This window comes from Salmo salar, chromosome ssa27, assembly GCF_905237065.1.
Source record: "Salmo salar chromosome ssa27, Ssal_v3.1, whole genome shotgun sequence".
Taxonomy (NCBI): Eukaryota; Metazoa; Chordata; class Actinopteri; order Salmoniformes; family Salmonidae; genus Salmo; species Salmo salar.
Genome location: NC_059468.1, coordinates 7,932,501 through 7,945,028, shown reverse-complemented (window position 1 = coordinate 7,945,028; position 12,528 = coordinate 7,932,501). Strand labels below are relative to the sequence as shown.

General features: G+C 42.2%; 1 protein-coding gene across 1 annotated transcript in view; it reads right to left on the bottom strand.

Moving 5' to 3' along the window:
- Positions 1-8,087: 8,087 nt before the first annotated feature.
- The window catches only part of LOC106588469 (ephrin type-A receptor 7), a 175,820-nt gene continuing 171,379 nt past the window's right edge, over positions 8,088-12,528 (bottom strand). The window contains exons 15-17 of the mRNA XM_014177541.2: positions 11,185-11,375; positions 10,770-10,958; positions 8,088-10,626 (exon numbers count right to left, since the gene is read on the bottom strand). Of these exons, the coding sequence (XP_014033016.1) occupies positions 10,512-10,626; positions 10,770-10,958; positions 11,185-11,375 (495 nt within the window). The 3' untranslated portion in view covers positions 8,088-10,511. The remainder of the gene's footprint in view (positions 10,627-10,769; positions 10,959-11,184; positions 11,376-12,528) is intronic.

Genomic DNA, 12,528 nt, shown 5'->3' with positions numbered 1-12,528 from the left:
CTTCAGTTAGTGCTAAATACGGCTGCTAGAATCCTGACTAGAACCAAAAAATTTGATCATATTACTCCAGTGCTAGCCTCCTTACACTGGCTTCCTGTTAAGGCAAGGGCTGATTTTAAGGTTTTACTGCTAACCTACAAAGCATTACATGGGCTTGCTCCTACCTATCTTTCCGATTTGGTCCTGCCGTACATACCTACACGTACGCTACGGTCACAAGACGCAGGCCTCCTAATTGTCCCTAGAATTTCTAAGCAAACAGCTGGAGACAGGGCTTTTTCCTATAGAGCTCCATTTTTATGGAATGGTCTGCCTACCCATGTGAGAGACGCAGACTCAGTCTCAACCTTTAACTCTTTACTGAAGACTCATCTCTTCAGTAGGTCCTATGATTAAGTGTAGTCTGACCCAGGAGTGTGAAGGTGAACGGAAAGGCTCTGGAGCAACGAACCGCCCTTGCTGTCTCTGCCTGGCCGGTTCCCCTCTCTCCACTGGGATTCTCTGCCTCTAACCCTATTACAGGGGCTGAGTCACTGGCTTACTGGTGTTCTTCCATGCCGTCCCTAGGAGGGGTGCGTCACTTGAGTGGGTTGAGTCACTGACGTGGTCTTCCTGTCTGGGTTGGCGCCCCCCCCTGGCTTGTGCCGTGGCGGAGATCTTTGTGGGCTATACTCGGCCTTGTCTCAGGATGGTAAGTTAGTGGTTGGAGATATCCCTCGAAGAGCCCTCACTGCTGCTCGATCATCCTATTTTTCCAACTTAATTCAGGAAAATAAGAACAATCCCAAATGTATTTTTCATACTGTCACAAAGCTAACTAAAAAACAGCATTCCCCAAGAGAGGATGGCTTTCACTTCAGCAGTGATAAATTCATGAACTTCTTTGACGAAAACATCATGATCATTAGAAAGCAAATTACAGACTCCTCTTTAAATCAGCATATTTCTCCAAAGCTCAGTTGTCCTGAGTCTGCACAGCACTGCCAGGACCTAGGATCAAGGGGGAAACAGATTTTTTAATACTATATCTCTTGACACATTGATGAAAATAGTCACGGCCTCTAAACCTTCAAGCTGCGTACTGGACCCTATTCCAACTAAACTACTGAAAGAGCTTCTTCCTGTGCTTGGCCCTCCTATGTTGAACATAATAAACGGCTCCCTATCCACCGGGTGTGTACCAAACTCAATAAAAGTGGCAGTAATAAAGCCTCTCTTGAAAAAGCCAAACCTTGACCCAGAAAATACAACTATCGGCCTGCTGTTTTCAACTCTAGAGAGAGCAGGTGCGGTAGAGATACTCTGAATGATTGGCTATGAAAAGCCAACTGACATTTACTCTTAAGGTGCTGACCTGTTGCACCCTCTACAACCACTGTGATTATTATTATTTGACCCTGGTGGTCATCTATGAGCATTTGAACATCTTGGCCATGTTCTGTTATCTCCACCCGGCACAGCCAGAAGAGGACTGGCCACCCCTCATAGCCTGGTTCCTCTCTAGGTTTCTTCCTAAATTCTGCCTTTCTACTGAGTTTTTCCTAGCCACCGTGCTTCTACACCTGCATTCCTTGCTGTTTGAGGTTTTAGGCTGGGTTTCTGTACAGCACTTTGTGACATCAACTGATGTAAAGAAGGGCTTTATAAATACATTTGATACTACCAGCCAGTTTCAACAGCCTTCACCACGCATACATGGTTCAACACAGTCAACAATGGATTACGCCTGGTGATGAGATCGATTTCAGTGGGTTAGATGGATACAGGGACCCAGAGGGAAGTGCCCATTCCATTCCGCCACTGGATTGCAGTTAGTGAAAATTCATTGATTTATTAACTTATTAATTAGCACAACACACTTTTCTTTTCACATTTTCATATGCGTTTCCTATGGTGACATCACTGACCAGAACTCTGACATGGTATTTTGTATATTTTTCCCCCACAGAACACCAAATTGATGGAGAGACATTGATGTCATTGGACCAAAGAATGGTGGAGCAACTCGTTCCAATAATCAAAGTTCGAATCAAATTCACAAAATGAATGGAGAATCTAAAAGCTGTAAATAGGTAAGTCAATGTATGACTGTTATCTGCATCATTGATCCTATTTCAATTCGCTGCAGTTTTTTTTTCAGAGCCTGAAAGCACAAAACAACTGTATTATTGTTAGTTCACAGCTGCAGCAAAATGACCCAGCATCTGTCCAGCACAATTACCCACCAATTGGCCTTCAGCATGACATATCAACTGGCCAGCAACAGGACATATCAATCAGCCAAAGATTCTGGCCATCTGTGTTTAGATTTCCAGAATTTCCAGCCGTAGTAAAAGAAAAACTTGAAAAAAAAAAAAGTCCTACTGTGGAAGTCTCAGATTGTGCAGGTGTTGTTCGACTTCCTGTGTACCTACACTTCGTGACTATAGTTATGTAATATACTGATCTTAGCTGAATGTTAATGATATAAGATCCACAAATATGAATCATAATGCGTGGGTGCGCGTGTGTGTGAGTGCGCGTGCGTGCCCTTCTGTCTGTCCTCAATACTGTTGTCATAATCACTGCAGCTGATAGCATATACTCAACTTTTACATGATGATAATCAGCCTCATCAATGTCATTTGTATTACAAACAGAATTGTTAGTCTAAATGTAATGTTGTATGTTTCTCATTTGCTTTAGGTACCCCAGCAATACATGAAATGTATGCATTCACTACTGTAAGTCGCTCTGGATAAGAGCGTCTGCTAAATGACTAAAATGTAAATGTAAGTACCCCTCGTTGAGAGACCAGACAGGGAAGGGATATGTAAGAATTCTTCAGTTTTCCTATACACATTCATTCACAGTAATAACCTTTTTACACCATTGTGCCTACCCAGACCATAATGTGCTGGCTTGGATATTTTCTTCTCACAATGTTAAACCATCACATTCCCAGCAGCTTAACAAGACCATCTCTCGTCTGCTCCTCTGACCTCAGTCCCAATAATCCGTCATGACATTTCTCTTCTTCACATTAGATTTTTTAAGGAGTCATGGCACGGGCATGATAAAAAAATAAATACTAAAAAAAAAAGAGTGGCAGCCGCTTGCTCACGTTGCACAAGTACAGGAAATAAAGAAGAGGTTTGAGAGGCAAGTGAAACAAATAAGACCAGACGCTACCAAAAATGAAGACCTGACCAAAATAGCCAAGGTAACGACATACAAATAATGGCGCATATTCAGTGCTTCAAAGTCAAACCGCTGATCCCGGGTCAGTTTTTACGATCATAAATAAGATCGTATGGACCGGTGGGGACCTGATCCTAGATCAGCACTCAGATGCTTTGTGAATACAGGACATTTTGCCTTTTTCTATAGACTTGATCATGTTTGATGCTGTATGTATCAATATCAGACTGAGACCGTTGAGGATTCCTTCAGTCAGAAGTTACATGTTGAAAAGATGCAGGTGGAGTACCAAAGAAAAAGAGAGAACTTTATGAAACAACAAGGCCATCTTAAAACAGTACCCAGCACTCCGTTTGTCAGCCATTGTAAGTAGACAAAAGTCTGATAGAAAGAAATGGTAAAAAGCACAACTAATGTAACATGGCCAAGTACTGTCATCTGAATCCAAGAAATATTGATTAGATTGCATTAGAAACAAATTCTTTCAGATTTTTGCAGAGATGAGAAGCAAATTCGGTATCATGTGGACAGAAACATTCTGTCCGGATTTGGCACAATGGCCGACAAAATCATTGCAGAAATGGAGAGGAGGGGTATGGCCGTGGAATTGCTGAATCTCTCTCGCACACGGAGGTGGTTCCCAAATGATTTTTTTTTTTTTATCAATGTAACGGCATGTAAAATGTACGCGTATCCAGCCTTTTTATTACACACCCTCCAATTTAAGGTCTGAAGATCACTGCAGCCATTTTGCTCCTCCCCTACCTCTTCAAAGAAGATCCAAGTGGGCTGTGCGTCACAGACAGGGTATGTATTTCCCTGCAGGCAAATAAATTCATGCAAATTAGTACTGTGTAAGGTGTACTGTGCTCAGTTGTTAACTTACTGTTTGAAATATGACTTGAGTAACCTTAATTTGACATTTTTACAGTGTGTAAAGTTCACCCATCATAAGAATAGAGAGGAATCCCTTTGCGGATGACATCCACATCCATCTCTTCCTGGATGGAGAGGAGCTACTCACTGAAGGACTTTTAAAGTCAATTCAATTAATTTGTAACTACAAGTTTGCCACTCAACGTTATTTGTATTATTCTTGTTAATATTATTATTCATAATAGAATACATGGGACATAAATGGTTCCTACAGGAACCTTAACACCCTAAAAGGTTATTTGAGGATCAGGGAAAAGGTTCCTGGAAGCACCTTTAAAAGGTTCCGCCGATGTTGCAATCTGAGGAACCTTTTATTTTTAGAGTGTTGGTTTTGTTGACGTTGAGGGAGAGGTTATTGTCCTGGAACCACTCGGCGAGGGTGTAGGCTGTCTCGTCGTTGTTGGTGATCAGGTTTGCCATTGTCATGTCTTCAGCAATGTCTTCAGCTGGACGGTTTGTACTTCGCGCTTTCAGTTTTGCACGAATACTGCCATCTAACCATGGTTTTTGGTTGGGGGTTTTGGTTGTTCAAATCATCACCGTTGGAACAACATCCTCTATGCACTTCCTGATGACAGAGTCAGTGTACTTGTCTACGTTATTCTCGGAGACGACCCAGAGACGACACAGTCCACGGAAGGGAAAACAGTCCTGAAGCATATTCCGACAGTTCTAGTCACGAACAATTCCTGCTTCAGCTTCTACCTAAAGGTGGTTAGGAGCAGGATGGAGGAGTGCTCTGATTTGCTAAAAAGGGGGCGGGCTTTGTATCCATCCTGGAAGGGAGAGTAGCAGTGACCCAAAGTCTGGTCTGAGTGAGTGTGGAATTTGATGTGCTGGTGAAGTTTTGGTAAACCGGTCCTTAAATTCGTTCTGTTAAAATCCCCAGTCACAATGAACACAGCTTCTGGGTGTGCCTCTTTTCAGTTTATTAAAAGTCCCGTATAAATTCTTGAGAACTCAAGTGGCATCAAGTGGTAATTTATTCAGCCGCAAGGATAACGGAAAAAAGTTCCCTCAGAAGATAATTACAAGAGCTTTTGAAAATTGCCGGGGTCACACAAAGAGTTGTTGATCATGAAACGTATCCCACCTCCTTTGCTTTTCCCTGACGCCTTTGTCCTATCCCCCCGTTGGATGGAAAACCCTGTGGGTTGAATGGCTGGGTCGAGTACTGATGGTGTAAGCCACGTTTCAATGCCCAAGGAGATCACTGCCCAATGAGATCTTTTGCTGGACGCTGGTAATCCAATCACAGATTAAATGGAAAAAGATTTACATAAAATATTGAATTTATTTGAAGGGTTCATTGTGTTTATGAAAAGCTGGTGGGTGGAGGTATTTTTGATTGTGTACAACATGGTTCCCCAACTGGCGAATGGTTTTATTTGGCACTGAGCAACAAAAATATATATATTTCTATTGTTGGACATAGACAAAAACATCAGGAAATTAGCTCCAAGTGATTTTAATTTAAGAAATATGTTCCCAAATATTCCCACGCATAATAGAGAGAAACATGTGATCGTATACAAATTAGTAAAGTTAAAAAAAAAAAAAAATTTAGTATAACATATCTGTTTGGGCTTCTTGCCATCAATTTGCCCTCTCTACAAATGATTTGTAATTATGTTCCGGCCTCCTGACCATCCGCACACACAAAAAAAAATGGTCCCGCTGCTGAATCTAGTTGATGATCCCTGGTTTAGAAGGCAGTGTGTTTACCAAGCAGCAATAGCGTGGAGATAAATCTAACTCACCAACTAATTTCCTCAACTTCAATAAGACTGTAATAAAGAGTATGGATTCGTGCGCTCCCTCTTTGAGGCAATCATCAGAACTCATTCACGCAACCATACGTGCACGCTTAAATGTGCACACACACCTCACACAAAAATGTGTACTCGCATGCATTTCCTGTCCTTCTACACATTTTGCAAGAGGTTTGAGAAAAGTAGCAGTTTTAAAGCTATTTTTCTGCAATATTACACATTTTGCATTGATTTAGGACATGTTCATATCAGGTGAGATTGACTAACAAAATCAAATGTGGGCCTTCTGGAGATCAGGGCTCCTGGGCATAATTACTATAAGGTTTAGAAACCTGGGTCATTCCACCAATTCGGTGCCTTGTAAGAAGTGCAACTTGTAACATTTCTGTTGTTGATTTTACCTAATTTTAACATTCTGTCACAAAGAGCACATGTTCAACTTCATAAAAAACAAGTTTTCCCATCTAAAAAGGTTAACTTAAAAAAAAAAGCCTATTAAATGCCAAATAAAGTAACAGGGTTGACAATTTCATCTGAAATCAGCCATGAATCCCCTTGTGACGGGGAATGGAAGCTTGCTGTGTGCAACAAGGTGATGCAATTGAATGCAAGCTTCACAAACAAAAGTAAATTGTTATAACAGTTCTAGTCTGTCTATCTATGGGTAAAAGGGTTGACGTGTTATGCTGTTACACTATGATTTGACTATTATATAGATGTTCAACATTTCTTCTAAATAGAGAGTTCGCGTAACAGGGTTGACCTTTAAATGAGGGACAGACGTAAATGAATCACATTAAATAAGTCATAATCTTCAGAAATGACTTTGTCAAAGCAACAACATAACCAGGACTTTACAATGATGCTAAAACCTGTTGAGGTTTAATGGGTTAAAATCTTCCTAGAAGACACAGAGTGACGGAGGGATGTCACATTTTGGCACTTTAGCAATTCTTTATTCATGTTAAAAATCAGATTAATTCTCCATGCGGTCTATATTAAAGAGCACTTCATTTAATATACCAGGCTTTTAAAAATGTAATATTGGTGCACAATTTCTACTTAAAATATCAAAAGCAAAGAAACGGCACTCTTTTGGAATGACTCAGCTGGCTAGACTAACTTACTTAGCAACCTAAAAATGTTTAGCTGACATGGGCTAATTTAGTGACTAAGGAGAACACTTCCCGGGGTAAGAGTTACCTACTTCAAATTCCTGAGTTGTCGCTTTTAACACATTTTCCAACTTGAGTTATTCCCTGTAACCATTTAAATTGTTATTAAAATGTACCATTTTTATTTCTTAAACCGCTGTCTGTTTCATGTTGTTACAATACCACACACACACGTGATGTGACAAGCCTCTCCACCTACGGTCTTGCATGCCACACAGCAGGCATCGCAGGGGGTGTTTGCCTTAAGTTGGCCATCATGGTAAAGACTACACGGCCCATAATCCCCTGTTCGACAGGTCACCTGGCCCTTGTGGCCTCATTATGGTTTAAATAGAGTAGAGTAACAGGAGCTGCCAAAGTCAGAGGTTCAGTCCGCCCACACTCGCCGCCGCTCAACTCCATCGTAAGTCGTGGAGTTCAATTCTTGGCTACCACCCGTAAGGCCTTCTTTAAAAAAACAAAACATGTTTTACTCTCACATGTAAACTCCACTGATGTGTCTGCCCAAAGCTGTCATCCAACTAATCAAATTAGTTCTGCCCTTAAAGTGGAGCCAGAGACAGAAGAGGAAGCGAGATATCCCACTCCCTCATTTTTTGTGGTTCATATACAGCAAATGAACTAAGCAGACCAGACCCAGCTGCTATTGCATTGGTGCCTATGGGAGAGCCACCCCTTAAACAGACCAGAACTGAGACAATTTTCTTTCAATGGTAAACGGCCTGAGTAAGACATCTTAATTTATCCACAGTCTTTGGAGGAGCTTCCCCCAGAACAAGATTGAGGCCGGGATTCACTCCTGAGCTCTTTCTCAATTAAGGCCTAGATTCAATCCGGAGAGTTCTGAACAGAACATTTGCAGAGAAGAACAAAACAAAAGGTGAACTGAAAGAGTTTAGTTTTCTGTGAGCTGATTGGCTGCATCATTTCACAAGGGGAATGAATCAGACTTGCATTGGAAGCAAGAACAGATAATCTAGCTCAAAGCCTGAAGCACCCCAAAAACACAGACAAACGCTTGCTCTTAAGGGAGATTTTTCTTTTTTTATAACACATTTCAATATTGCAACAGCCATCTGTTTTTCTAACAGGTAAAAATCATCCAAAAACTAAACAAAGAAAATATGTTTTAATATTCCAAACACACACGTTCATTGGCAACGGCCCTACATTTAAACAATAAAACCCCTACACAGTGAGCAGATATTTTCAACACATTGTTCTTCAAAGAAATTATAAAAATAGATTGCATTTTCAAATACATATTTACAGTATTAAACATTTTGTAATCGTCGAGTAGTAAACAGAGGGTGGGGGGGGACAACAACTGAGTTAAGTCGCAAGCTTAAGGTCTGTTTTGGTGTCTGCGTATACAGGGGTGGTGAGACTTTCTAAATATGTGCATGTGTGTGAGTCTGTAGGGCTGCGTTTACACAGGCAGCCCAATTCTGATCTTTCTCCACTTCTTGGTCTTTCGACCAATCAGATTAGCTCTTTCTACAATAATTGGGCAGAATATCAGAATTGTGCCTTTGTAAATGCAGCCTAGGAGTATATTTTGGGTTTATATACAGTAATGTTAAGGCAAAACAGCCACAAAGAGATAGAGTATGTAGGGAAGAGAGGACATACACTGGTAGTCCTTTCATACCAGATACCTCACTATTACAATAACCCATCTACGAACCAAACGGAACCAATAAAACGTCTACTGTGTAGCTAGCTACATGAGTATGATAGAAATCAAATAATTCCCCAAAACATGTTAACTACGATTAAATGTTACCGTTTTTGTAAAATACATAATACTGACAAATGGGAGGGGCTTGTAGATGCACAGTGGGGGGTTGTGGGCCCTATGTCAGCTTGAATTGCTGTCCCCCCCCCAAAAATATATAAAATAAATAAATGAGATCACTCTACGACATTCTGAAATACTGCAATACTGTTTCTATAATGCAACACATTGATACCATACATCCAGCGATACTGGACTCAAAATGTAAAAGTCCTATATCAACTACTGGTGATTTGTTAACAGTATCAAAATGATTCAATACCCCTGACTATGAGAAGAAAACAGTCAACATACTATAGTGTAAGTCCTCTTCATAATACCTTGTTCAGTACAGGACACCATTATTCAGTAACAGAATCCCTCGAACTGTAAAGAAAATGAAATATTTCTTGATTTACACTGAAACCAGAGGACATGTGCTTTGCAGCATCCTTAAACACAAAATGTAATTTATTATTTATTCATTTATTCAATCAAGTATGTCTATTTTGACCCTCGTAACCTCTTCCCGTCAGGAGGTTGTGTGAGAGTCTGTAAACTGTAAATGCATAAATAAAAATGAATACATATTATATATACTGTATGTCAGCTTGAGACTTGACCTTTATTCTTAACAGTGCAATATACCCTTGTAGTGAAAATGCTTTTTAGACGGGAGAAATATATTAGCGAGACGCTACATGACACACCACTGACATCCCGGCTAAGGGACATTAGCCATTCCATACACTGAGAAAACACAGGGAGAGCAGAGACAGTTAATGGATTGTAAATTGTGTAACAGACGAAATAGGAATGAACAATCAAACACACGTAAATCCTTTGTTTTGATTTACACAAATTCCTAGTTGTTTTTAAATCAGTCGTTTTTTTTCCTGAATGTACGTTTTTTTTCCAGCCTCATGATTGGTCGGGCCAATACAAGACACGGCCTGGGCTCCGCCCACACTGTGGGAACCTGTCACTTGATCACACTTCAGCAACCGGGATAGGAGGGTTTTAACCACTGAACTGAGACCAGATTTACAATGTCAACCCTGTTCGACAGACAGCACTTTCTCCATTGGTACCTTATCCCACTGTTCTGAGACCAGTGGTAGTGGGCCAGCCCTGTTAGATGAACAGTACTTCTCAACCAGGGTGGTTTTAACCTCAGTTTTGAGACCAGTGCTTCAGTAGAGTAGAGTATCACTTGAGGGGACTGTTCTTCTCCATCAAGGAAATGTTATTACCCCATGTTCTGAGACCAGTGGTAGAGTGCCAGACATTTTAGATGGACAGTACTTCTCCATCAGGGTAGTTTTAAGTCTATTTAACTACTGATCCAGGGCCAGTTGTAAGAGAGGAGATCTAGTTGATTCAGGTTAGCGTGCAGACAGAAGTCATGTGACTTCCGACAGAGTACGTTGATCACATGACTGGAAGATGCCTCCTTCCCAAGGACTTAAGAGAGGGAGGAGGGGCAAGATGGGGGAGAGAGAAGGGGAACGAGTGTGTGGGTGCAGTGTGGGTGATATTGCTGCCCATCTCACTATCCACTTCATTTCGTCCATCTGGATGAGCGACGAGTCTCTACTCTCTGAAAATCCTTCTATCCATCCGCTCGTCCGTCCGTCTGCACGTGTGTGTATGTGTCTATGTGTGTGTGTGTTAGACCTGCACCCCTCTGCCGTGCATCTGGATGACCTGGGCTCTAAGGGTCTGGATGGCAGACAGGATCTGTTTCTGGTGCTCCAGAGAGGTGATGCCTAGACTCAACACGTCTCTGTGGAGAAGACCCACAGCACAAAGACATCCGTTAGACTATACCAACTCACATTCAGATGCGCAAGCACAAAAAGCAAGGCTTGTGGCAAACACACACTTGTTCACGCGTCAACGCACACACGCTCATTCGGAGCCACTCACTGGACTGTCATACGGGCCACAGACTCCAGGTAGCAGTATCCTGCCGCGGTGAAGTTGTCCTTGTAGCGCCCCATGTCCACCGCATCCAACCACTCTCCGACCGAGTTAAACGAGGGGAACGACGGAAGAGTCCGCTCTGCCAGGGAGATGGAGGAGCCCAGAGGGAGGGTTCCTAGCTGAGGGAGGGTTCTACGGATATATGGGGGAAGAGAGAGAGAGATTCATGATTCTATTGTTATCATAAGCGGTAGTATTTCTACTCTGGCATCAAAACTCAGTGGGACGTGGGGAACCTGCTTGGACGACATAAACAAACCATACTCATATCAGCCCATGTTGGCTAGCAGAGTCTGTTACCTGTTAGCCTGTATGTTTAGCCCATGTTAAGCATGGTTTGCAGAGGCCTATGTCCTACCTGCGTGCCAGTGTGGAGGAGCCGATGCCGTCAGGGCTGCGGATGCTCTTGCTGAGAGCAGAGTGGATCTGGCTGAAGGTGGGTCTCTCTGTCCTCTCCTTCTGCCAACAGTCCAACATCAGCTGGTGGAGGTGGGGTGGACAGTTCATAGGGGCGGGCAGGCGGAAGCCATCCTCTATCGCTTTGATCACCTAGGACGAGACGAGACGGAGAGAGAAGGCGTGTTAACTTACAGGGAGAAATGTTGATAGTGAACGAGGACTTCAGTGGCTTCAGGAGATCTCCGAAACAATATCCCTTTTTGCAAGGTTCTCTCAAAGAGCTAACCCATCAAACAGAACGGTCCCCCTGTAAAGACTGCTCCAAAAACAAAACACTTAAAAAATATATTCTCTCAGTTTTAGAACACCGTGCTCCCAAGAAAAAGCTTGACACGCCAATAAAACAAAAAAAGGTTGAAAATGTTCCCTTGAACCACATTCACCAAAAACACTGTCCTCTTCAGTTCTATCCTGACCTCAATTCAACCAAACAGTGTTTCTCCATTGGCTAGCATTTTCCATTTCATCAGAGCTGAAAAACAAAGGGCATGTTAGAGCAGGGTATGTGCTGAGTGAGTTAACGGTGATATTAACTATCCGTTTAATGCATTAATATCTCAAGCACTCAGCCAGCTTGGACTTTGACATTTCATTTGGTGAGTTCAGTGCTGTGAACATAGAGGTAGACAAAACGTCTGGATCGTGATAAACCCTCACGGTTCATATCCTAGCTGAGGGAGGGTTCATAGTCGGTCATTTCAACACGGTCGTCTAGTTTGCAGTTTTATTGTTCAGTTCAGTGGAACGTTTTCGTAAGGAGTCATTTTAGACGGCATATTAGCACGAACAAGCGGTTGGCTTAAAAGTGAACTTTGTGAACTCTGACGAACCCTCTATCGACTCTAATAGTCACTTTCCTCTTCAACAAAGTCTCACGCAACACTTTCTGCTGCGCTCGTCTGAAGTCTTGTTTCTTCAAAAGTAAAAAAAACGAAAAACTTGTCTAGGAAAAGGAGGGAGGGAGGGAGGGAGGGAGGGAGGGAGGGAGGGAGGGAGGGAGGGAGAAGGGAAACCAAAAAAAACACCCTCATTGACTTCTCACACAAACAGGTGGTGGCGGGGTGCTATCGATTGGACAATCTCCTCACCTTCCTAAAATAGCTACACTTTCATTTCCTTAAAAGAGACTGTCGCTTTCTGCCGGGATTTTCTGCTTCCTCTAAGAGCGGGGCGCGTGGTGGCACATTGGAACGGCCACTAGAAAGGGACATGGTGTCCTTAAGAGAAATAGGATTGGTCACAG